At 41.6% G+C, this 26,795-nt stretch overlaps 2 protein-coding genes across 2 annotated transcripts in view; one reads left to right on the forward strand and one right to left on the reverse strand.

The window, feature by feature from the left end:
* LOC8037608 (intraflagellar transport protein 172 homolog) overlaps positions 1-26,795 on the reverse strand; it is a 48,127-nt gene that overhangs the window by 20,693 nt on the left and 639 nt on the right. Inside the window, exons 2-26 of the mRNA XM_029991848.4 lie at positions 23,113-23,256; positions 22,546-22,658; positions 21,586-21,691; positions 21,038-21,117; positions 20,678-20,765; positions 19,716-19,933; positions 18,508-18,631; positions 17,190-17,285; positions 15,000-15,161; positions 14,229-14,282; positions 13,475-13,578; positions 12,675-12,760; positions 11,937-12,049; positions 11,786-11,851; positions 11,312-11,413; positions 11,017-11,153; positions 9,827-10,019; positions 9,588-9,680; positions 9,230-9,307; positions 7,211-7,291; positions 5,715-5,961; positions 4,936-5,056; positions 4,120-4,267; positions 3,936-4,025; positions 2,837-2,934 (exon numbers count right to left, since the gene is read on the reverse strand). Of these exons, the coding sequence (XP_029847708.3) occupies positions 2,837-2,934; positions 3,936-4,025; positions 4,120-4,267; positions 4,936-5,056; positions 5,715-5,961; positions 7,211-7,291; positions 9,230-9,307; positions 9,588-9,680; positions 9,827-10,019; positions 11,017-11,153; positions 11,312-11,413; positions 11,786-11,851; positions 11,937-12,049; positions 12,675-12,760; positions 13,475-13,578; positions 14,229-14,282; positions 15,000-15,161; positions 17,190-17,285; positions 18,508-18,631; positions 19,716-19,933; positions 20,678-20,765; positions 21,038-21,117; positions 21,586-21,691; positions 22,546-22,658; positions 23,113-23,256 (2,942 nt within the window). The remainder of the gene's footprint in view (positions 1-2,836; positions 2,935-3,935; positions 4,026-4,119; positions 4,268-4,935; positions 5,057-5,714; positions 5,962-7,210; positions 7,292-9,229; positions 9,308-9,587; positions 9,681-9,826; positions 10,020-11,016; positions 11,154-11,311; positions 11,414-11,785; positions 11,852-11,936; positions 12,050-12,674; positions 12,761-13,474; positions 13,579-14,228; positions 14,283-14,999; positions 15,162-17,189; positions 17,286-18,507; positions 18,632-19,715; positions 19,934-20,677; positions 20,766-21,037; positions 21,118-21,585; positions 21,692-22,545; positions 22,659-23,112; positions 23,257-26,795) is intronic.
* On the forward strand, positions 23,618-26,630 carry LOC8037607. Its single transcript, XM_002405369.5, has 2 exons — positions 23,618-24,900; positions 26,338-26,630. The coding sequence occupies exons 1-2, from the start codon at positions 23,874-23,876 to the stop codon at positions 26,508-26,510; spliced, it is 1,200 nt and encodes a 399-aa protein (XP_002405413.4). The 5' UTR covers positions 23,618-23,873; the 3' UTR covers positions 26,511-26,630.

The raw sequence follows: 26,795 nt of genomic DNA on the forward strand, positions 1-26,795 counted from the left end.
CACCTACGTCATGCTTGCTATTTCCAAGCAAGTGCATGTGGTTATACAAGCACACGTTTCTCGCTGTCCAATTCTGTGACGCTAGAAAAATTGTGCATTTATATAATAGTGCTGTTTTTCTCCGGGGTTTGGAGGTGGAGGTTCTCCTACAGATATGTTGTTACTAGGGATGTCACGAACTTTTGTCGAACTGGATTTTTACGTAGAACAAGGTTCTATTGGTTCAACGAACCTTCAAACTTTTAACCAGGTTCTACAAGGTTCAACTTTGTGGACAATGTGGCTAGACTTTGAAACAAGCATGTATTAGCAGATGTGCCCCTCGCTGACAATAACTCTGTCAAATGGCCACGAAATTTCAAGATCCTTCCTAGAGGTCATTCTTGAGAAAAACTAATATTTTTATTTTTTGGCTAATATCGGTTACTGGTAGATCATTCACTCAAGCCTGGTGAGAACCATTTTATCCATTATTTTTCCTATGCAGAACGAGAGGGATATAGGCCTAAAGTTATTGACACAGTTGGGTTGCTTCCTCGGCTTTGGGATTGAAATAATTAGTGCTTCCTTCCACTGGGGCAATAGGCTGCCCTCATCCCAGACCCTGATAATTTCCTCTAGTAAAAGATAGAGGTATTCTTCTGGAAGATTCTTAAGCATCCCGTGTGTTATACCATCCTCACCGGGGGTTGTGCTATGCTTGATACCACAGGCTGCCCGTAGCTCCCCTCCCGAGAAGGGGGGAATTGACGCCCTCCGCGTCTTTGTCGGAGTAGTCCTCCGGTTCTTCATCTGGGCGGGCTGGGGCATCTCCGAGGGGGCAACATTTGTCTAAGAATTTTGTGGCTATCTCTTTTGGGTTCTTCCTTATAGTGAAGGCATAGTTTTGTGGCCGTTTGTCTCCTTTAGGCTGTCCTAGTAGCGTTCTGAGTATCTGCCATACTCTGGGAGTATGCAATTGGCCGTTTAACTTGTCGCATGTCATTAGCCAAATCTCATTCGCTAGGTGATTCGGGTATTCATAGGCTTCCATGGTTTTCTAAATAGCTTTCTTAAGTCCTCTGTTAGTTTTATTTCTTTTCCACTTTTTGCAGAGTTTATTTCTTTTATGCCAAAGGTTAAGAAGGTGGGAATCGATGTATGGAGCATTCTCGTTGCTCTGGATTTCCTTAATGTGACGTTTGTAGCTGTTGCGGATCATATTTAGGCCTTGATCCTGTTTTTCAAGGGTGCCCCAAGTTCTGACCTCATTTGATCCCATTTAATGACTTTGGTTTGCATAAATCTAAATTCTTTCCAGCTTCTTTTACAGACTCTGATGGTCATCTTAAGAATGTAATGGTCACTACCCAGAGCTTCTAACAGGTTCTTCCATCCACAGTTAGGTTTTCCTCCAAACCAAGCTAGGTCTGGGGTGCTATCTCTTTCTACGCTGTTGCCTTTTCGTGTAGCAATTGTAGTGTCATTTATAAGAGTCATATGCTTATTAGCCATAATCGTTTCTGGTTTCTAACCATTAGGAGACGTGTACGAGCAACCCCAACCTATGTAAGGGCTGTTAAAGTCCCCGTCAATAATTAAGGTCCGTTTGTTGTTTTCTTGAATGAAGCGATCTAGCTCCTTGCATTTCTGGTTTTCCTTATGTGGAAGCCAATATGCATTTTAGAGCGCAGCTCTTAGGGGCCCGTTTCCAGCCTGAGCGGCGTCGGCGTCGGCGTAACCGGGGGGGGGGGTCACATAACCCCCCCCCCCCCCCGCCTTCCCCGAGGTCACGTGACCCCCCCTCCCCCGAGATCACATGACCCCCCCCCCCCCCCCCAAGGTCACGTGACTACCCGCAGGTGACGTGACCCCCCTCAGTACCCTTCCCTACTCCTCCTCAAGAGCTGCGCTCCAATTCGGCGTTACAGGGATTTGTAAACGGCTTTCATTTTATGTTACTTATATCCAGATATGTTAACTACTAACCCGTTACACTCCTATGTTAGAATAATATCAGGCTTGTTGGAGGCTTGTTGCATGTACTGATTCAATAGATTGACTTTCCTACATAGTCTCAGACAGTTCCTTTGCCAGATATATATCACATTTTTTGGGGTGGTCTGCATAGACTGGTTTGGATTATTCATGGTGTATGGCTGGATGGTTACTTTGAGTGATGCCTTCTGGGATGGTTACTGTAGTGGGACTCTCCATAGGATCCATATTTGAGGTTAGGGGTCTCTTTCTAAGCAAACTCAGAACTTAATCAAGTTTTCCATAGAAATTTTCGAGTTGTCTTTGCCCTGCTTCTAGGCCGGCGAACTTTTCGGCTAGCAGGACGTCTCTCTTCTGGAATTCCTGTTGCAAATTGTGCATAAGGATATCTTTCTTTTGGAGCTCCTGTTGAAAAATTTAATTTCTCTGCTGTAGTTCTTTTTGGAGCGCATCTAGTTTGTCAAGAATCTCGGCCATAACCTCACCTTGTGGGGCTGGAGTTTCGGCGTTGGTCTGATTCATGCTAATGCCTGCTTTCATTGCTCTGATAATGTTAGCTTGTGAAGAGGTCTCTGTAGCTGCTGCCAATGCTAGGTTATATTCTGTTACTTGGGGTGGTTGGGGTTATTCTGTTACTTGGGCTGTTTCTCCAGGGGCCCTAATCTGGACACTCGGCATAAAAGTTGGCGAGAAATTCGGCGGCCATGATTGGCCGAAGCCGCACTTGACAATGACAGCCGCTGAATTTCTCGCCGACTTTTTCGTCAAGTGTCCAGATTAGGGCTCCAGTGCAGGAGAACGGGGTCATACACCTGCTTACAAAATGCATTTACATGATACAAAATTAGTTTGCACTCACTTCTCTGCATCCTTGAGCTTGCCTTGCTTCTCCAGTTCTGATGCCTGTTCTGTGTACATTCTTCTTACTTCCTCTGGCTTCAGATGCAGTTTTGCAAGCTGCAATCAACAGTTTACTCTTTTTGACAACTCCACAAGTTATAGCATCATGTTCAAATACCAAAAAGTCAATTTTTACAAAAATATAAAAGCTTTAAAAATTTTACCCACCTCATAAGATTGGAAAAACAAATGAAACTTGTAAATTAAACACTGCTAGTGGTTTTACCATCCGAGTTCCTTCACTTCCACATATTTCCATGAAATAGGGTAGGTCAAACTTGAGATAAATCTGAGAAATACTGAGCTCAGTAGAATAAAGCTGTTTGAATTAGTGAGTTGTAATTTATGTAAGAATATGCAAATAGTGGATTTTGAGTTTGAAGCAAATTCAAAGCGAATAGTGGTTTCGGCTAAATATCTTTTAATTGAATATCTAATAGTTCTTTCAAGCCTTTCACTACTGTGCAGCATGCTTAAACAAAGATTCAGCTGAACTTGTGAAGCTTGTTCCCAACCTTCCACTTGTCCACTTCTAAGCTCAGTAAATTTTAATGCAACTATATGAACTATGGCATGAAAATAACAAATTTGTCACAGCTGTCCTAATCAAGGAGATTAATAAATCTTCTTGCTATATGCAAATAATTTTTCTTAAACTTCAAATTTGACATAAAAAAAAAAACAAGCATGAATGATGAATGCAGGTCGTCAAGACATCCCTGCCTAACGTATCCTTTTGCATAATCGCGGCAGGTTGGCCCCGTTGAGTGCGCTTCCCACCGAGCACTCGTGCATTGCGGGAAAGCGATACCCGCGAGCACCGCGGGTTTTGCTTCCCCACTCGGTGAGAAGCGCACTCAACGAAACTGGCCCGCCGCACTCAACACTTTGAAAAGTATGAACATTGCAGTTTATCTCAAAACGAATATCGAATAGCGTAGTATTTTAAACTACTATTCGAATACTTGCACAAGCCTAAACTTGTGCTATGATGACAACTGGACATCACCACTTTCTTCTCCGTACCTTGCACAACTGTAAAGCTAATTGTGACAAACCTTGTGTGCTTTCTCCCATCTTCCAGCACTGTTATACATCTCAATAGCTTCCTTCGTCATCCCAGCCTCCAAAAAGAAATGTTCTGCCATCTGCAACAAGCGGTGTTGTCACAATGTGTCATTCAACAACCGTTACAAAAAGCTGCAGCGTAATTCAACTATGAAATGCTAGTTAACATGGTACCTCATACTCCGCTGCAGACTGGAAATGGTGTGCAAGCTTTGCATAGTAGGGGTTCAGCTCCGGAGTATCGTCTATCACTTCAATGATCTGCACAGCCTTTTTCCACTGCCTAGCATTGATGGCTGCGTCGAGGGCTTTCAGCGTTTTTCTGAAACAGAAGGAGTTACTGATTGCATAAACAAATCCTCATATCCCGGTACCACTAAGACATCAAAGTCATCTTCTTTAGTTATGTCTGTGACAGCATATTGTAGCCATAACAGGCTTGTAAGGATACTGTAGAACCCTTTATTTTCGCGGCCCTGATTTGTCGCAAGGTGGGCAGCGGGGTCAAATTCGCAACCACTAAATTTTGCGAATTCTAAAGGCTGAAATTCGCCTCTACAGACAATAGAAATATTTGCACCCACTAAAGTTCGCGAATTTTACAAGTCGCGATATTCGCGAAAATTAGGGGCTCGCGAACATTACGGGTTTTACAGTATTTCTTTAGCTCTCTAAGGGGCCTTATTGGCATAATTTTTGCAACTAAATCATTACTATTCAAACAGCAGACAGCTTTTTAATTTTACAATTCAAGTATTGCTATTAGCTAAAACAAAATACAGTTAGTCCTTCAATAAGCTGACCATGTCAGTGAGTGTGCAGGGCACGGATTTTCCCGCAAGTTACAACATGTGAAATAGTAAAAGATAACTCGTGCAATAAAAATGCTGATGAGAAATTCAAGTACAACTTAAAAATCCATTCAAAATGCGAGGCAGAGGAAGCCGCATAGGACTAAGCTGACACCACGCAAAGCATTAATGCACTAACCCAGCCTCAATGAAATGGTTAATGGCAGCATCCAGCTGTCGCTGTGACACCAGGTGATCTCCCCACTCCTCCTCCAACAGGACCACGTCACCGGGACTGCGCTGGCGTGAAAGTTCCACAGCTGGAAAAGAAAAAGCGCCATGAGTCAGCCTTTGCTTTCTCTTTAGCAACATTTTATATATGCATTGTTGGAGAGAGTTGCAAGCATTCATTGTTTAGAAACAAAAATAACATATACCCTGAAAGGGTTTTTGTTGTTTCCACACAGAGTTTCCCTTTTCGAGAAAAGTAGAGGTGTTTTTCCTACACCACACATGGTTCTGTAGGAGGATCTAACATTTCATGAATGTCCTATGGACATGCATAGGACATCTGCGCTGCCTAGCATTGTAGAGATATACAAATTACATCTTTTACAAAACATGTGCATGAACATGCCTAGAGGCAAAGTTCTTCTCTTTGGGTTCTTGCACACTGTGGGAGAGCAGCACCCGCAACACCGCCGCCATGAATGTGGCTACACCGCAGTGCACCCGCGATGCGGGAGAAGTGCATTCCACGGGGCTAAAACGGTAAAGCTCGCAACACATTTTGCGAATACGTATTCTAATTGACGAGTAAATGTCAGAAATTTTCGAGGACTAATATTACATTCAAAGGTTGAATAAAATACATTCGAGTCCATCTTCAAAAGTTTAGCGAGCGTTGTCAAACGTGTTCATCAGCTGCATTCAGGCGATGAAGGGTCAAATGAAATGTTAACGGCAGAAGAGTTTTACCTTTGGCATAAAGGCGACCACTGCGATAACACTGCAGTGCCTTTGCATGGTCCCCTGTTGCCTCGTGGAGGTTTCCGGCATGTTCGTACAGCTCCGACTTCATGAGGGCTTCGATGACCTTGTCGACAAGGTCGTGCTGCTGGGTCATCCTTGGCATTGAGTTAAGGAGCAGCGCTGCCTTGGCCGGTAGCCCTGACTTAAGGTACAGGGTCACCGCCTCCTCCACGTCTCCCTCCTGCTCCTTCAGCTGGTGAAAAGTAAGTCTGTTTTTGCCCATATCCAAGCTACCCTAGAAGTTCTCATCCACATGACTATGCCTCCAAATGCTTTTCAAGACACAAAATGTTTTTTGCCAAAATATTTCAGCAATTCATAAAAATCTACTAAATGGCTCTTATAGGTATACCATGCTTATTACAAATTATCAAGGTATGTGTGTCTTAAAAATGAAGTGGTTCATTATAAAATATTCACAATTGCTGGTTCAATAAAGCCTGTAATGATTTTTCACCCTTGGCTAGGTACTAATAACTATAATCTATAACTAATAAAACCCACAACCACAATCACTTTGTTTTCTCAAACATGCATATCTATAGGACAATTCACCAACAAGAATATTTTTTTTTTTTATATCTTCAACTAACCACCAACATTGGCACTATTAGTCCTGTACGATGTGTGTGTTAAGCTTTCCGATATACTAAAAGGTAAATTAAAAGGTTACTACACCATATTTTCGAGGCTATAGTCCGCGGGCTATACATGTTTAGAAGTTGAAATTTTAGGCTGTGCAGACTATCTATGCGTGCTGACTGTACAGGCATTTTGTTTTTCAAACGTTCGTTCATTATGACGAGAAGTAACAGTTTTTGTGGATGAAAGAGTATGTTAATGATGATTTATGTATAATACAAGCTTCTTTGTGAGCTAAGAAAGCAGACATTTGTCAAGGTGCGCCGTGTATGAGAAGATTTTCCTGTTGACTAAGCACCAGGTGTGGACTATGCACCGGGTGCAGACCATCTAAGTAAGAACTTTTATTTTTAACCCCATATTCGCCCCTGCAGACTGTACACCAAATGCAGACTATAGCCCGGAAAATACGGTACTATAACGCTGGAGAGGAGCAACCTGCTCTCCAGCATTCGGTCTACTAAGGTGGGAAGAGGTGGGAGGAGCTTCCCCTGAACCTTTAACCAGCTGCCGACTGCTTCATAAATTTCGCAAGAAGAGAGGAGGGAGAACTGGAAAACATAACACACATTGTGAACAACGTGAGCGAGCTCACTTTGCAGCTGCACGTGACTTTGGGCTTGCTTGCTTACTACACAAGATGCAACACACAACATTGTGTTTGAAAATACCGGTGTATATGAATAACTGCCAGAATTACCAGACATATAGATCAGACAGTGCACATTTTAGGTCGGTCCAATAAGTAATTGAGAGGAAGAAATTAAAATTAGGTAGGGGGCACGAATAACTGGCATCACCTCAGCAGCCTTGCCTTCCATTCCATTGCTCAGCAGCCAATCGAGATAGTCCTCCCTTAATTTTTCCACATTGGGGTGGTTCTGAAAGCAAGTTATGATGAGTGTAGGAGTGGCAATCCTTGAAACTGAACCGAATATGATTTTACAAAAAAAAAAGGCTGAGACAGGTGACTTGTACACGCATTTTGGAAAGGTGTGAGTAAAATGTAAAGCACTTATAAAATTAAACAAATTTAAGGTTTAAAAAACTAAAAGTATGTAGTTCAAAATTGAGGGTATTGCAAGGAAGTATTGCAATACTGTGATTGATCCAATAGGGCAACAAATATTCACCCCTCAATCTTTTTTTGTCGAATTTTTAATTTTGTTATACAAGTGCTATACTTAGAATTTAAAAACACCTTTATTCAAAAGTTGCATATTTCAAAATACAACTGCAAATAGGATCCATGAAAGTTGCACTTATTATTGCTAGAGTGCCTGTTTATTATTTATAAAAGAGATATTAAGAAGCAGTAGTCTGATCAAGGAGGTCCAAGAGGAAGATTCTGAATCTAACCCTTCATATTGGTTACCATAAAATACCGAGCTTAATTGTGCTTGCGTCACAGTAAGCATCCCCTCCTACTTTGAAAACATTTGAGATATGTGCGAGCCAAGGACATATCAAGCGCCCACCCCAGAAAACCCACCTCACCTGCTTCTCTGAGAAGATAATGCAAGGTGGTAAAGCTTTATGTGCATGCGCCCGTGCAAAGAAGGAAAGCTTGATGCGAGAGTGCTGGCACGAAGCAGGCTTGATGAAAACGATATGCTCTGCTTTAAGAATTAGGGGCTTTGCCAGACCCTAATACCGTTTCTCTACCGTTTCACTGGGTCAAACAAGGGCCCACCGTATACCATGTGGCCCTTTTCTCCTTCTACTCTTGAAGTTAACAAGGACCAACCCCCATTTTTTTGTGATTATCTTTAACTTTGGAATGGGCCCTTGCTCGGTATTTTATGGTACATGCTTTCTTCCAAAATTATGTTAATGTATCGAGGACAGCACATGAATGTTGCTGGTACACTTAAAAGGGCGATGCAACAAGTTTTGTACTTTGTGCAAATACCACTTAGAACGAATCGCTGATGTTAATGACCACTGAAACATGCATTTGTTTTTCACCACACGTAATCAAAGTCGCAGAAAGAGTTAAAGAAAAAGGAGCAGCGTTCATACCCTCAATTCGCAGCCAAAACAAGCGGCCACGTGATCTGGAGCCGATTATATGCCACCAATGTTGATCATAGCCACGCAATGAGCTTGGTAAGGCACAGCTCACGCGCTGAGTTCCAGACATTGTTATGGTTCGGCTATTGTTGCCATTGCAGCAATTGGGCACGGGCCACTACCCGAATGCTTTTCGAGCTATCGAATACCATGAGCCCAAGTCGAGTGCGTACTCAATGCTCGGGTAATGTATGAGCTGCATTCAAATACCGTCTCTGAGGGTACTATGCCGACACTGCGGCCCCAACGCTATGTCATTAAGTTTTGTGAAGGAGAGATTGAAAGAAAACGCTCGATTTTCTCCTTGAAATTACACCGCAACAAAGGAGTTTTTAGGTCAGTGGCATCGCGTGCAAGTATGCTTGGGTCCCACTAGTGCCATTAAGCTTGTAAAGTGAAAAACATTCCCATTGAATATTGTTGCACCGCCCCTTTAATTAATTATCTAAAGGTCATAATGCTAATCATATGATATTTTTTTTCTTTTGAGCCTGGCTGGCATTAAACATTGTGTTAAAAGTTTAGAGGTATATCCTTTAGTATACTTTAGCTTTTCTCCAGTTATACTATTCATTTATTGTTTCCTTTTGTCTGTCTGTCGCAAACGTGCATCTCCTGAAACTGTAAGCCTGAAGTAGAGTAACGAACAGTAAGCATTCAATCAAGTAAGCAGGCAGGCTAAGCATTAGTATCTTGAAAATTTACAAATGCATAAAAAAAAAAGCTAACGGCCAAGTCAAATTTACCTTTGTTTCTGCCAGCTGGATCATTTCGTCCCATTTGTGCAGCTTTCTGTACATGTCCATGGCCTCATCCACTTTGTTCTGAATGTAGAGTATGAATAACAGGACACAATACATCAATTAATATATGATCATCTCCAATCCAGACCCCTGTCACAAAATGTTTTTAAGTAACCATTAAATGCAAAGTATCTCTACTTAATGATCACATACAATTGTTTAGATCAGATGAAAATTCCGAATAAGGTATAATGACACATCAGTTCAAAAACCAGAGGCCAAACTCCAGAGGCAAATCTAGGAAACTGTTCTGTTTCATTTAGACATCGCTAAAAAACGCTAAAATCATGCCAACCAGTACCTGTTCGAGGTAAATGTTCTCGGCCAGTTTGAACTGCTTATCCAACATGGCCATTCTTGCCCTCACTTCATAGTGGTTCTGGCCTTCTCCCCCCTGCAATGCACGACATAAAAGTAGTCTGAAACTTCGAAACAGTAAAAACAGAGCTTTTCCATCTGATACGTACGAGGGCATAAAAAGAAGAAGAAACAGTTCCTCTAGACGCAGCGTGGCGCCACCTGGGGTCGTCTGACACGTACCGTCTCACGCGAAGCATCCTCTTGCAACCGCATGACATCTCCAAGGTACTGTGCCTTGGCCACGTCCCCGAGTGCGGAGAAGCAGCGTTCGGCCACGGCCACAAGCCGCTCCTCCAGCGCCATCTGCCCCAGGGTGCGCCACATGGTTTCAGTTTCCTCGGTCAGCTCCAGGCTCTCCAGGTATGCCACTGCCCTGATTTGTCAGAGAGCTACAGTCAGATAACTGTACAAGGGTTAAGTGTATTCGACTTCAGCCAGCAATACAACAGGAAAATATTAGGACCAGCAAACAGGAACCTAGTCCTTTCTGTTAGAAATCCCCTTTTCCAACAGATGCAGCAAGGGGAAACTTAATTATATCACGAAAGTCAAACCTCTCACCTCCACGCCTAAAGATTACACTTGGACTTGCATAATTTAAAATGAACGACCAATATATATATATATGCTTTGATTCAAATAGATCCAATAATGTGGCTTCCTCATTACACATTTTAGAGGTTGTCAGCTGCAATACTCAATCATTTAAAAGGTTTTTGGACACCTCTTGCACACCCTTTCTACAAAAGCTGTTAAACATGCTAGCATTTATTGCCCTGGTTAACGCAGCCGTCTTTCGTTTGGACGGTCGTGGTTTGGCTTGGACCGGACTGGTTTCGTGCACGTCCCCTTTCCCTCTTACAAGAGGGAAAGTGTCTTCTGGCAAGCTTCCAATGATGTGCCGTGGCAGCGGGAGAGGCAGGAAACTGTGGTGGCTGCATCCAAAACCCCTAATGCCTTAGAGAACAGACCACCCTCTGCCGAGTCGGAACCCCTACGCTAAATATTAACGCATATCATCGCGCATCAGCGTAGTGACAACAGTGATTAGGCATGCGACATAGTAAGATACAGAGGAAGCAAGCATTGGTTCAGTTTATATCCCTACTAGCAAAGAATATATTGCTTTGTCTATTTGATTTTATTTTTCCTTTATATACTATTGTAGTGACCACTTACGAAGAGAAGAAAGAGGAGCGGTCACGGGACTCGAAAACCGGGATCGCGAGCAGCGAGACCACATTCACAACGACGTAAGCAAACTGTAAATATTGTAAATAAAATATGTGATGTAGAGGCACGCACCTCTACACTATCATCTCATTAAAAGTGTGTTTCTTGGTATAATTATGGCAACCGAATTCACTTGCCGTCCAAAGTCTCCATCGGTGATGGCTGTGCCAAACTCGATGAGGCCCTCGTTGAGTGGGTATCCGACGGTGGTGAGGCCTTCGTTCACGACCACCTCAGACTTGCCGTTCTCACGCTCAATGTCTATGACGTCTCCCTTTGACAGCACGATAAAACGTGAGATGTAATGCTTATAATGCTCAGTTTCTAGTTCAGATACAACGATAATCGGTTGTAACAATTGAATTTTCGGGTTTTCTCATTACTGTTAAAAGTGGATTGCACTGTAGAATGATTAGAATTGGAAGAGCATACCTTGATTGGGATGTTGGTGGTTCTGTCTGGGGCGTCAACATTGTACCAGACGTAGAGCACGTTTCTGCTCTGGGCCACCACAACATCGCTGTCCGGTACCCACTGCAACGTAATCGAAGTTCGAGCTTTCATGTTGTTTTAGCTTGTATATTCAGTAGCTACCTCTAACCAATTAAAGTATCATAAGATAATGAAGGACAGAGCATATAAATTGGCCAGAGCATGGTCGCAAAATATTGTGAATTAGAGTGATATGCCATGTTCTCATTACCATGTAGTGATATATTAGCAAAATAAATTTTCTGTGATTTTTCGAGTCATGAAATTCACCAAAATTAGGTCCTCGTGAAAGTTATTACTGTAAATGTGTGAAAGATTACTGACGCAGTTGATAGCACATATACTGATCAGTTCAGATCAACTGCTTGACATGGCTCGGGGGATGCATATGTATATTTAATTCAGATCACTTGCCTGGACAAATGTGCAGTTGCTGAGAAGAGTTATTTTGTCTTGCGAAGCGATATCGAAGAGACTCAGCTGTGAAGGAGGCATCGACAATTTAGCACGATTCACAAACTGATCATAGTATAAACTAACAAAATGATCATCACTGAAATATTACCCGCTGCCTCTTGTCTCTGAAAAGCAACTTCTGCCCGGTTTCGTTCAACTCCAGCCAGTCGATCTTGGAGTCATGAGGTACTTGAGCCATTGTGACCCCGGTGACCAGGTCAACTACAACAAACTAGGTATGTATTATCGCAGCCAGTGGTGTAGCCAGGGAGGCTCATGGGGCCCCCAAAATCCAGCCGACCCTACGATATACACACGTGTTTTGACTTTTGAACACCCCCCCCTCCTACCCTCCCTAAGTGATGGACATCCTAGGCACTTCAGCCCCCCCCCCCTTAAAGAATTCCTGGCTATGCCCCTGCGAATACGGCATGCACAACTGTGTACCCTTGACAGAGGTTACTACAGTTTATAATTAAGGTATGCCAAATTTAGTTAATGATTGCTGTCATCACGAAACATGCCGATGTAAAAAAAATTTACACTGAGTGTGGTGCCAAAAATTAAACTGATGGTAATCAGGTAATAAATAACATAGGTCTGAAGGCTTTTTTTTTTTAAGTTCATGTTGTTCTGATGCATGCACTGAGAAGTACTCGATCAAAAGAGAAAGCAAGTGCACACCATTTAAAAAAAGACAACCTGCACAAAACATGCTTGCATATTTTAAACTACAAAGCTTAAAATTCAAGATTAGAGTTACTATATGAATCATCTTGAGTATAACTTTGAAAGCTGTATACCATCTTGGGAAACCAGTTACAACGGCACATGAGAAAAACCTTACCAACAAAAATCGTCTTGAGATCTATGAGGTAGGCCAATTTCTTATTGTCCGGAGCACCCGGGCGTCTCCGCTCATTCAAGCGAACACTGCGATACAATGTTTTAGTTAGGATATGAGCAGACTTTACAGTTCACAACTCTCATCAATTTAGACTAGCACACATAGTTATATGTTCAGCTTATTTACCGAGCAGCGAACCTGCAAGTTTAAGGAAGATTAAAACATGGTATAAAAAAAATTTAATAAATATGTAAAAGTTTTGCCAGTTTGTGAATGATGCATAAAAACAAAAGAGCTCCAAGGTTGTATGTTTGAATCACTGGCACAATCATCCATCGTAACACCATGAAAGTAGGTTAATGAACATATTGAAGTACTTTTTCAGACGAAATATCTTTGATTGGGGTCAAACTGAAATGCAACTTCAGCCATAGTAGAGGTGTAAGGGTTCATTCATGTCAAATTTGGAAAGGTTGCCACTGTCCTAGTGTGTACAACCTTGACTGAAATAAAGGTTGGTCATAATCTGATCTGACATGATGGGAGCTACCCTTTTAACGTTGGAACACCAATACAAAATATACGCCTAAATGACTTTCCAACATGTTTGTCAAACAAGACCAACTGCAAGATGTGATAATTCCATTACAATACTAGACATGTCTTATAGGCCCATGTTTCACATGGCTATTCTCAAGTGTGATGAGCCTCCTGCAAAAGAGGATGCTTCAAAACAGCAGCTAGTCTAGTTATCATTTGGGTCATACAGCAGTGGCATTGCTGCAGGGAAGCTGGCTCACCTGAGCAGATGTGGATTCATGAACTCTGTTCGCACTGAACCAAGGATTTCGTTTTGACCGTACTCCACGAGCGAGAGTTCGCCAGCGTTGAAGATCATACACACCTGGAAACCAAAGATTTGTCTTCAATTACTATGGGGATGAGTTGAGCTAGTTGGTTATGATACATTACGGGTGGAACCATCCTTCATTGTTTAGCTGGTTCCACCCGTAATGTCTTCACTTATTCACTTACAGTAGTAACAGCTTCCACATTACGTGGCAGCTGCAGGTTGCACAATCTGGTTTTCACCATTTTTATATTATACACTTGCTTCAGTGGAATTCATTACCTGTCTGTTTATTAAACTGCACAACACTAAATGCCAAAGTAAAAAAGAAAAAAACTAGTACTTTACGTAAAAATGCTTAACTTCATGACTCATATTTTTGCAGCCTTTGACCAACACCAAAGAAACAAAGTCTGACTTTGCAGTAAAGAAGCATCTCTAGTTACTGCTATGCTTTGGTCAATCACTTGTCACTGGAAAACCTTTCGCCTATAGGATCAAACTCATTTATGTCTATTCGCCATCAAGAAACGTTAAATGTGCAAGCATAAAGAAACTTCAGTATGACTGGTCTATGATGAATATATGTTGTGTTATATTTTTTGTGGCCTGTGGGAGTTAAAAGCAATCACTATTCTCACTTAAAGAAGGAGAACAGGAAAACAAATGTTGCCATTAAAGCACATAAAAATTCATTAGCTTACACTTTCAGTTTCGAAATAAAACTTCTCATTCCGAGATGTGCCTTCCCAAAATATCTGAAAGATAAAATAAGAAGTGAAGTCAAGGGGTTTTCTCTGGTTATGCAGGTCTGTCTTCAAAAGCCAATATATTCAAACAAAAGCTGCCTGTAGAAATTGGTGCTTCACAAATGGTTTCTGTAACAAAATTAGAATATTAATTTGATCTGAAAAATATTATGCCAAATATACATGAAAGGAACAAATAATGAGTTGAAAATTTGCAGAAGTGAAAGTTTAGCATAATGAACAAATTGCAAAAGTTAAAACAATTGAGGAAGCTGAGAATATCTTTCTGATAACAAGCTTGATGGCTTTCATCCTCCTGTTTTCAGCTTCCATTCATAAGTTCACATCTTGTCACCTTCATCTTCAACAGCCATAGCCACATGTCTATGTATGCATACAGTAAAACCTCGTTATAACAAAATGGGATATAACAAACTAATGGATATAACAAAGCAATCATAATTCTCCTTGCTTGAATAGTTGGAAGAAATGGACATTGGCTATAACAAACTAATGGTTATAACAAAATAATTATGACTGCTCCTTCAACTTCTTTATAACGAGGTTTTACTGTATACTAATGCATATACACAAACATACTCAAAACCTCTGCTGACAAATTTTGGGGAAAAAAAAACAAGCCGTCAAGTTTTGTCAATTCAGGCAGTTAAACTACAAAGGAGATATGATAATACACACAAAGAAAAATTAGTTTCGATGCAGTACCTCACAGAATATGTCCTGCATCAGATCGCCCAGGAGCAGAGTAGCTGCTGTGTAAGCAATCAGATATCGATCCTTGCCAAGGATCTTGATGTCCTGGATTTCGTGGCCATACTGGGACTTGAGCACACTCCGGGTCTTGGTTGCCAGGTTCACCACTATGGCCTGCCAAGGAAAGTGTCAATGTATAAGACTTGTGCTGGATCACACGCAGCAATCTATAGACCCTTCAAAATAAAAAAAATTCGAACTTGAGAAATGCCTGAAGCTAGTTTTAAAATGTGACATCTAGGAGTGTTTGAATGAATATATGCTTATGTACATATAACAAAAATTTCAAATATATAGGTAGAAAGTTCCTGAAATTTGTTTAAAATTAAAAAATTGGGCACTGTTTTGCAGGCTTTATAGTTCAACAGCTGATTTAATGATTTGGATCGGTAGTTTTGACGAATGCGAACAGAATATTCATAAGGTATTTAATCTGCATCATAAAATCTTGACATGCAAGTTGTTTTCACTCATTATGTAATGGTTCCAATGTTGAACATGATAAACTCGTTTGTTTCATGCTATATATTTTTTTAATTCAGATTCTTTGCAGGGATATGCTCCATAAAAAATGTCAAAATATGGTGTCACCGTATGTCTGTGATATTTTGTTATTTTTATTACCAAGTGCAGATAGGTACTGTTTTTTCGCGATTCTAAGCACCGCCTAGTTCTAAACCCCCCCCCCCCCCCCCCCCCGACTTTCAAACATGAACACCCGAAAAAAAGTTTGCATGCGAATGTAAGCATGTTCCGAATATAAGCACCCCCCCCCCCCTCTTTGAACATCGCGGGTGTGAAAAAAAGGAGGAGCTTAGAATCGAGTAAATATGGTAATTGTGTGCCTTATTCACATTTTGTTTATATAAAATTTCACTCCTATGGATAAACAAATGAAACAAATAATATGAAAATCTAATCTATGGCTGTAGAAATTGGTTCTTCACCAATGGTTTCTGTAACAAAAATAGAATATTAATTATCTGAAAAAATATTATGCAGATATACATGAAAGGAACAAATGGTGAGTGTAAAATTTGCAGAAGTGAAAGTTTAGCATAATCAGCAAATTGCAAAAGTTAAAACGATTGACCCAGAATTGTGAGGAAGCTGAGAAGATCTTTCTGATAACAAGTTTGTTGGCTTTCAGCCTCCTGCTTTCAGCTTCCATTCATAAGTTAATATCATGTCACCTTCATCGATCTTCAACAGCAATAGCCACATGTCTATGTATGCGTATAATGCATATACACAAACATACTCAAAACCTCCGCTATTTGCCTCAAAATAAAAGTACAACATCTAAGGGTCACCTATATTTTTGGCTTCTAAAACGATTGAAAAATTACCTGACACAGTAAAAATGCAGAAAACAAGAAAGCTTACCATCTTAGTCCACTGCTTTATAATGTAAAAATTTCATTACCAAAAATTACATTAGCTATAAACAGCAGGTAATGGCAGCAAAAGAATTCCCTTCCAGTAAAGGAATTGATTCATCCAGGAGCATCTGTGGCATTGTACACTTAATGGGTATTAGCAACTAAAAGGCTGGTTCACACACCTCGCATTTGCTTACGACCGAGTTCTTGCAATGTCTTACGAAGAGAGAACACTTACACGCTGGTGCCAGTATGTTTTTCACTCGAGCTAAGGTTTTCCCCTCCATTTTGCTAAAGCGAAGGTTTTTCAACATTTGCGAGATCAGCTGTATGTACTATCTATGAGGAATGTTTTTTTTATAACACTGACAAAAGTTTTTCGAGCCAATAAAGAAAGAATAATGAGCAAAAAGAGTAGGAAATATAGTACAGTGCAGAACTCACATTACTGGCTTCCAAATACAGTAAAACCTCGTTATAACAAAGTTGAAGGAGCGGTCGTAATTACTTCGTTATAACCATTAGTTTGTTATAGCCAATGTCCATTTCTTCCCACTATTAGCAAGTAAGGGGAATTATAATTGCTTTGTTATATCCATTAGTTTGTTATATCCCGTTTTGTTATAACGAGGTTTTACTGTAAGTTCACAAAGCACTACAAAAAAAAAATATGTATATATATATAAAAAATTTGAGACATCTTTATGTCTTCACTTAATTACGAAGTGCTCCTAATGCAAATGGAACATTCTTTACTGACCTGACTAGGTCCCACAAATGTAATCTCGAACTTGTTGTTGTAGAGTGTTTTGCGGAGGCTGCAGTCATAGTTGAGGATGGCTCCACACAGGGTTCCCTGAAAGTGTGATCCTCGTTTTTTTAATCAACGCAAGTAAAACGTCCAGAGAAGCATAATTTCAACAAAAATCAAATATGTCAGGGCAGTAAAATGTGTATGCTCGCTCAAAATTATAAGGCGTTATTTGATATATTACGTGTTTCCTTAATTGCATGGATGTTGAATTAAATGCTATCAATTATTATTTTCATGTGCAAGTAAGCCATACTGATTCACGAAATCCCCGAATAAAACCGAAACAAATTCAACAACAGCAAGGCATTACATCTGAAATCACAGATCTCAAGTGTGCAAATTTGCAGTCCCTCGGTTATTTTTTTTTTTAGCAAAATTAACCTAAAATGCATCTTTGACGAAGTCTCCGCTCGCTATAGTCCGTTGCAATCAAAGAACGAAGGGCGAGGGTGAGACGGGCCGGGGAGGAGGAAGCAGACGGAACGCTGGAGAAGAGAGGGGGAAACCTCCTTCTCTCTATAGCATTCCGTCTGCTTCCTCCTCCCCGGCCTGTCTTACCCTCGCCCTTCGTTCTTAGGTTGCAACAAACTATAGGTAGGGAGGCCAGGTTTTACAGAATAATCCTATTATTAGTATACATAAGTAAGAGATGTCCGAGACATTTACCGTAAAATACCGAGCATGCACCCCACAATAAGCGCCCACCGGCTACTTTTTGAAATGCTTAAATAATGAACAAAGGGTATATTAAGTGCTCAACTCGGACTTCTGAGCACAGCTGTCTAACCGGAATGCTCTTACGCATCAGCCGCTTTTCCACGCACGCTGGTGCTATATAATGAAGCTTGACGCGCAGGAGCCGGTCCTATGGGGTGAAGCCCACACCACCTTTTGCCCCTTCTGCATTTTTACTCTTGGACATCATCCTCATCATCATTATTTTAATATTATTTCATCTGACATGAAAATACATACAAAAACGAGCCGGTCCAGAAAAGCAAAATAAGTGCCCAACCCTCCGTTTTTAATAATTATCACCAACTTTGGGGTGGGTGCTTGCTCTATATTTTTGTGGTAGGTATACAACTTTGAGTAATGATCAATCACCTGACCCTACCTCAGGTTGGTAAAGTATGTTATAAGCTATCGCTCCAGGCGGAAAAACAATTAATTACTCCTTACTCTCTCGAAGATATATTCCCAGAGACATTTTAAGCTGCGTGTGAACGTTCGCTGAATCACTTCGAGGTAGAAAGGAACGTACCACGACGAGCCTGGAGCCGTCTCGCTTCCAGGCTAAGCTGGAGATGGTGTAGGCGTTCTGTATCTCCTTGGGATTGCTTTCGTCCCAGGCACGCTTGCTGCTGCTCCACGTGAACACCCGCACACTGGACAAGCGGTAAGGAAATGAGCGACTCCCCATCCGAGTGGTATTTAGATCTTGCATTTGAAGACACTTTGTGTTGCCAGGAGAACAAGGAAAGAAGGTGACTCCTGCTGCCAGCTTACGGAAACCCCATGGTAGAAAACGCTGCGATAAAATATATCCAGGGACGAGTACCGGTAGTTGTCGACCGTAAATTGCTTATTTTTTGCGTGGACCCGATTTTTGCAAGTTTAGCAACTCGAAAAACATTGCAAAACATTGACTGTGCAAATATATCAACCCATGTAACGAATAATAGCGTATCTCCCTAAATCGTGAAACTTTGTTTACGCAAAATTTTTTCAAAATTCACTCTTAACGAGAGTTATTTACAGCTAGTATTACATCCTCTAAAATGGTAACAAGTGCTGATGAAGCAGGAGCGTCTCTAGGCCTCCGCAATTTGCAAGTGGTTGGTATTGAGAATCTGGACTGTTATAAAATTTATAGTATGACACTTTTGAAGTGTTGATGCCAATTGTGCATTTTCAGTATTTCTGATTCCATCATTGAGAGCATAAGCAAAGCAAGGACTGAAACAATTTCTTTCCAAAAGCCCTCGCAGCTGCAACAGTCTGAAAACTAATGTCCCTCCACAGCAACCAATTCATTTCGGTTTTCAGGACACTGAAAATAACCTCGTTTCCTATTGAAAATGTTTTTAGAAAAGACTCATCAACTATGAATGTACACTGCACGATACTGTTAGCACGAGCACGACATCGGCACTTTTCTGCAGTTTTCCCTGGAAGGCTATTGGCGAGCACCACATATCACTGCCTAGGTTAGTGCCCCAAATCAGCACTTCTTACAGCACTAGTGGTTTACACGAGAGCCTTTTGGTTCTAAGAGAAAAACAGAAACAAACTGGCGATCACTTGTTAGCACCAAGAGTGTTGCATTGTGTATGACTCATTTTCACTCGTTAAAAAGCTGCGAGGACATGTGAAGCAAGAAAATAATTCTTAAAAAATTGTTGGATTTCGCTGAGAACAGATTTCTGGCCAGAAAACAACCATGTCATCAAAAGGGGTCAACTTGTCTACCGGTCGTAGCTTCCCACAGCAAGGGCATGGCCCCCAGGACTGCAGACGGCCACAGTGAACTCGTGCTCGTCCTGCTGGCGGCTGTAGTCAAACTGCTGCTGCACACGCCCGTCCCTGGCTGCGTAGAAGATGACGCGCTTGTCGCAGCCCGCCACCGCAATCGACTGGTCCGTCCAAGAGAGAGCGTATGGTGGGCACGGATGCGTCAGCAGCTTGCCCTGTACCCAGAAAACAGTTGAGGCACACCATGTTTGTTCTCCATCCAGAGGAGGAACAAAGACTACGGTTATGCTGAAACACCGTGACTGCAGGTTAAGAACGCCACAAACACTGAAAGGTCTCTTTTTGAAAGGTCTTATTTTTTACCTGCAGTCTCAGGGTTTTGTCATGCTCAATGTACACGAGCTTGCTTGCACACTTACATTCAGTTAATTACTATACAGTATGATTTTTTTTCTAGGTCCTACAAGATGACCCTGCGTCGGTCCAGCAAACTATGAAAAACTTTAGATGTGTCTCTTTTTGAAAGGTCTTATTTTTTACCTGCAGTCTCAGGGTTTTGTCATGCTCAATGTACACGAGCTTGCTTGCACACTTACATTCAGTTAATTACTATACAGTATGATTTTTTTTCTAGGTCCTACAAGATGACCCTGCGTCGGTCCAGCAAACTATGAAAAACTTTAGATGTGTACATATATACAATTTGAAACCCAGAAACAAAATTACCTAGTCTGCAAACAAAAAGCATGACTAAAAAAATAGGGCTAGGAAAGGGAATAACTAATTGGATTGCCATTATGCAATCCCAAAATTATTTAATTATCTAATTAATTATGGTACAGTTTGCCTATATGTACTACAAAACAAAATACTTCATGGAATTAATTTTTTTTGTTTTTTGACTGAACTTGAAGTGAGTGTCACTATTTTCCTGGCTTTGAACTTGCTCCTGGACTCACCTGAGTGTCACCAGAGCCATCATCAAAGTGGAAGTAGCGAACCACACTGCCATCCGCATGACCGGAAAGAAATCCTTTCCCAGAAACACTGCGCAGAGGACGGTCATGCACTTGTAACCAGCAAGTTCTGCTAACATTTGGTTAGAATGCACCGATTTTATACGAGCATGACATAAGCTGTAGATGCCTCGGACACCCCGAGGCTACAATCTTCAATGCGTCTTCAGTCACGCCTGGCACAGGAGATGAAACCCATATTCTAGCTAAAGTTACAGCCATACATATTTTGTGAAAAATTACAGAAACAAATATTGGCATGTGCTAAAGAACAGAACAAGTCATATAACCAAAAGCACCTACCTGCTGGCCAGCGAAACAACATATGATTCTGTGGCATACAGTGTGGACGACTTGTTTGTCTTCACATTGGCACTGCGAACCTGTAAGTGGAAACGTGGAACTTTAAGGCTCTCTGTATCTTTGACAAAATCTTAACATTTTTTCATTAAAGATATCAATAAAGTAAAAACAAAATTTCACAAGCAAAATCCTCATAAAATTTACGTCAGAAAAAAATGAAGAATTAGCTTTCATTTCAGTTCCATCCTTTCACGTTAGAGGGGCTAGAACTAAACTCATATGAAACATACGGAGCATAGAAAGAAGCATTCAAACTGTCCAGATCTCTCCACTGTTAAATTAGTGCCGAGTCACTGAGAATTATTGGTAATGGGTTAAATATTAAGCAGAAATGAGTTAAACTTAAAATGCTTGTCAGATGTTGGTAAACCTAGATATAACAATTCTCAAAATACTTTCCTTTGAAAAAAATAAAGGAGTTTTTTCTAGGTTATGGTTGACATATTGAATGAACCAAGCAGTGCTCTCATAAAGGTTCCATTTCGCACCTTTCCATCCGCAAGGCCGAACGTAATGGGACCATGATGAGGCCACACCATGCAGGTAACTGCACTCTGCTGGATGAATTTGTTGCATATCACCTTCTTGTCGCCCCTGCATGAATTGAGGATGTGCAGCTTACAACCTACGCTGATTGACGACAAACAATCGAAAGGATCAATAAAAGCAAAATGATACAACTGAAGTGACTTCACAAATGACCAAACTAGGTAACCATAGTACAAATGAAGCATAATAGTTTTTGGGAAAATATAAGGACATCATATTTATTTCTTTTACAAGTTTGGGACTCTGTAAAAGAAGTTAAGAAAATGTTCAATATAGAGCATGATCGTACAAACTATACTCGGAAACAACTTTTTTTGGCATTTCAGAAGAAGAGGCACTCAATATGCATGAATTCATGGGTACTTATAGCTTTTGCTTCACTGCCAGAAAAAGTTGTCCCCAGATATGGGTAATTTGAACCAAAGCACTAATTTTGATGCTTATATGAATTCTGTAAGGGTGTATCAGTGTTTATTATATTTCTACATGTACAGAAATAGTAATTTCAGACACTGCTGCTTCCTTGCAGTGCACACAGGTTTTACAAGAAAGCAGACAGGCTTTTTCAAAGGAATGAGTAGACACATTTTGTAAAACGATATGGATTCATCTAAGCAGACACTACTATGCATATTTTTCACATGTGATTAATTAAAACATATGACAGATATCATGGTACCATATCTGATGTATTGTGAGGAACTTTAAAAATAAATTAAACATTCTATAACAACATTAGTAAGGATCTTGAGGCAGCAATGTACAGCGTTCTGCATCCCATTTTTATGCTACTTTCTTTTATAATGTTTGACAAGGTACATTTACTAATATATTTCTTGATAAATGTCTTGTCAGAAAATCACAGGAGTGAAATGTAATAAAATAGACAAGCCACCCACCATTCCTCCCCCAGCTTGTAGACATAGATGATGTTGTCAGTCTGACCTACGGCCAGCTTGGTTGAGTCAGGTGAGAATGCAATGGCCTTGACCAAGTAACTCTTCTTGCCATACTGTGCATGCAACAGAGGTTCAACATCAGGACATGTTCATGGTCAGCATGGTACACACCTTAATTTGTTTATACCCTCCTCTTAAGTTTGAACAGTCAGTGAAATTATGTTTTCAAAACAACTATTTGGTAGAATTTACAGTTGAAAGATTCATGTAATACAAAGTTCTTCAAACAAAATTTGAACAAATGTTAACAGCTCTATGATAGATTTTCCCCTAATTTTAACAAATTAGGTCCAATAGAGTTAGTATTACATTAGGGCTTTCATTAGTTTAGTGGAACAATTATCCCCTTAATTACTTACCAGTCATGTATACAAAAGAGGAAAATTAGCTATATACCAAATACATATAATGACCAGGCAAGAGATTGCATAGAATATTCGGTGGAGCTAGCAGCACAATAAGGATGTCTCCAAGGACACGAGACATGATAGAAAACATGCTCCCCACCTTGGAGTCAATTGGCTTGGTGGAAAATTTGTCTCTGCGCTCTCCAGCTTCATCGAAGAGAAGGACCACCCTGTCGGCCGTGCAAACAGCCAGCTTGACATTGTTGGGTGACCACGCAATGGCCGTCACTTTGGCAGCACCGTCCTACAGAAGGATACAGCTCTGGTACATACTTGTCAAGTTCTAAGCTGCACATCACGGCCAGCGCAATCATGCTGGCCGTGATGTGCTTGTAGATGTTGAAGTTCTAGTGTAAGCCGACAAAAGAGAAAAATAAACATATTACCAACTCTCTCTGATGAGTACTGAAGCACTCGTTTCTCAAGTATGTGTATTACACGCGCTTGTCTTTTCTTTAAAAAAAGTGAAGAAAAACATTTTTTTTTTCTTTTAGTAACGAGAAAAACAAAAATTACGTTTAAAAAATTCATAACTGCCGCCATCTGACGGTTACCAGGGCAACAGGACAACTGACGCGCATGCTCAGTGCGCACCAGAACGACCGGAACCGCCATGCCCCCTGGGATGTGTTTTGATGGTTGCTCGGGAAATTTTTGACGGCGTGCGTGTTGTACGCGGCCCGTGTCTTCCCGCTGACGACGTTGTTTCATGTTCCGCAAATTTTAAAACTACGTTGCTCCATGAAATCTTGGTTATGTTATCGCTGCTGTGCTGACACGTTTACGCCGTATTCATCGTGACCCAGTCACGCCGTAGTCTAGTCGGTGGATTGGACGATCGGAGTGGCAGCGGCCACAGTTATGGGCTCGACGAGAGGCAAGAACACGGTGGGCCCGAAAGAAAAAAAGTTCCGCAAAATCCGCAAGTGCGTCGTACCTGGCTGCAAAACCGGCCACATCGCGGCTCTGACGGGAAAACTTTCACTCTACCGACTGCCCAAGAACGCCGAGAGGCGACAAGCATGGGCGCGGAGCCTGCAGCGCGACGTCCAGAAGCTCCGCAACACCACCCATGTGTGCGAACTCCACTTCGAACCGCGGTACATTCAGCGCGACTTCGTTCACATCATCGACGGCAAGGAAGTGCGGATACCTCGGGCCAAAGCGACATTGACGTCCGACGCCGTTCCGACAATTTTTCCTGACGAACATCTAGGGCCGCCGCCTTCGTTTTCTCCGTCACCAAAGAGTCCCGAAGAGCTGAGCGAATGGAGGAAGACGACACTGCGCACGGCAGACGAGCAGCAACGGTCAGACTCCGTAGAGCAGGGCGAAGAGGTTATCACTGCTGATAGGGCTGTAGAAGAAGACACTAGCGCCGCAGACCCAGAGGACAGCAACACCGTGTTCCTGGAGACTACTAACACAACAGTCCAGAAGACCAGTCCTGCTACCTCGTCTTCTGAAATGCTATCCAGACAGGAGATGCTGCTTCAGCTTCAAACTCCAGCCGGTTGTTGGTCGTGCCTCAAGTTTCCGAGCTTCAAGGGTGCCGTGTATGTGTCGTCCTGGTTCAACGACCTGTCTTCGGAGGTGATCACAGAAAAGACTGTCGTGTTCCGTCCCCAGAGGTACCCTGACGTGAACTGCCAGGTGTACATCGGGCGAACACTCATCCAAGAGCGCCTGGTAACCACCGTGAAGGCGGCTGAAGATGCGCTGGCAATGGCGGGCGAGACTGAATTGTGTAAAGGAGCAGCGAGTCACTCTGAATGGAAGGAGCTCCGAAGCCTTCTCACGAGTAACTTGCGCAACAGTCTTGTTCCTGGGCGCCCAGGGTCTGGTGCGTTCTTCAGCAAAGGGTGCAGCACAACGGTTTCAAAGCCACGTACGTATGACATAGCCCTCTGACAGGAGGCTAAAGTATGACAGAGCGGGTGTTCTCAGGTCTACACAAATGTCGATGCATAGATTTCACATGACGCCATTGCACCACGTGCTTATTCCTACTTGTCCTTGCAAAAAAGGAAAAAAAAAAAAACAATCGGTGGAGCGAAATGTTTTGGCAGCAAGGCCACTACAGTGGCTGGTGATGTGACGTTGGTGCAAAGCATGTTCACACCTGGCCTCTGCATGCTATTCTAGGGAAAGAGGAAACCCTGTAATAGAACTTTGCCAAACTCTGAGCTGTTTTAACCTTTCAAAAGTGATTTGTGAATTATTCAATGCAGCTTCAGAATTTAGGCAGCATATTCCAGAACATCATTTACTGTCTCTGCCGGGGAACAAAAGCACAGCACTGGGGTAAAAAAAGTCTTGTGCACATCTGTTTTTGTTGCTATATGTTTTGTGCTTTTATGTGTCAACACGTTTGTTCTGGTCCTCTCCATAATCAGTTGCTTTTGTTGCAGTACAGTTGAACCTCAATTTAACGAAACCCGATTTAGCGAACGAATTCGGATTCCCCGCGCAGCCTATCCCGAAGAATGTCTTTCTCGACTTTACGAAGTTCCCGATTTAACGAAATAATTAGGGGGTCCCGGCGACTTCGCTAAATCGAGGTTCAACTGTACTTTCCATAAACCTAACAGCCTGCTGCATTCTCTTCAGTGGTCTTGGCCTGATACGGCTGTGAAATAGTAATTTCAAACTGGTACATTCGGCACTTGGATCACTCTGGAGGGCTATGTTCGACAAATGTTTTGTTTCTCCTAAAAAGAAATGGAAGTGACAATATCGCGTCTGATTGGTTAGAGGCTCATATGACAAAAGTTTCCTCTTTCATTATTTGAACCTCTAGCCAATCAGACGCGATATTGCCACTTCTGTTTCTTTTTAGGAGAAATGACATAATTGTCGAACATAGCCCCCTGGTCTCTCTTGCCACTAAAAAGAAAGAAAAAAAAAACTTTCAGCCTTTCCACCAGCGGGGCTGTACAATGAAAAGTAATGGCCGGCCGCAAGTCAGCAAGCCAGAGTGGAAAGGCTGCCGCCATCTATGAGCGACAGCAGCAACCAGATACGTGGTTTGCCGCCATCGCTCATAGATGGCGGTAGGTGTCCAGAGTTCGGTGTCTTCATTTCTTTGCAGGGGACACAATCCTGGGGAAACTAGCCCTTAACAGCTCCACTGTAAAAAGTTTTCTTATAGCTAGTCTGAGAAGAAAGCAATGCTTCTCGCATTTAGAGTGTGCACATTTTTATAAAACAACAAAACTTTTTATATTATGTTTTTTTTTTTTTTTTTTTTTTGCATATAAGTGAATATATAGGGAATTGTCAGGAATGGTTTTGTCATGCTCATGGTGATTGTGTCCTTTTGCAGATACTGCTTGTAATGAATGCAAGTACATCAGGAGGAATATGCTAACCAGGAAATCAAGGTTGAGCAAGCGGAAAGAAAAGGTCTATTCAGACATTTTCCCAGCGTTTGAAGTCATCACAGTGGACGAATCTGTTTATCAGTGGGTCTCTTCTCAAGAAGCAGCCAAAGATTGAGGACTTTGGACAGTGACATATTGTTCTTTCATACAACTTTTATGGCTCGGTTCTTACCAAGCAAGTTTCTGCCGAGTTCGCTTCATGGAAAAGAATAAAATGTTTCTGTTTCAAAAACTTCCTGCCCCCCAGCATGAACCTCAAAACCTTGCAAAAAATAAAACAAAGTTGTCACTTTTATTGGAGAGGACAGCACCCTTCTAAATTCTGGAGTGCAAGAAAGCGGTGCTTTAGCGAGTAGGCTAAGCACATACTGAACAAATGAACATTGTGAGTGGTAGAGAT

This window comes from Ixodes scapularis, unplaced genomic scaffold, assembly GCF_016920785.2.
Source record: "Ixodes scapularis isolate PalLabHiFi unplaced genomic scaffold, ASM1692078v2 PGA_scaffold3__209_contigs__length_174095766, whole genome shotgun sequence".
NCBI classification, from domain to species: domain Eukaryota; kingdom Metazoa; phylum Arthropoda; class Arachnida; order Ixodida; family Ixodidae; genus Ixodes; species Ixodes scapularis.

What these genes read in the sequence shown, in the direction of transcription:
- LOC8037607 (XM_002405369.5), top strand. Translation starts at nt 23,874, where the DNA reads ATGGGCTCGACGAGAGGCAAGAACACGGTGGGCCCGAAAGAAAAAAAG. An exon ending in CACAACGGTTTCAAAGCCAC is followed by an intron (nt 24,901 to 26,337) that starts GTACGTATGACA and finishes GTCCTTTTGCAG; the next exon opens with ATACTGCTTGTAATGAATGC.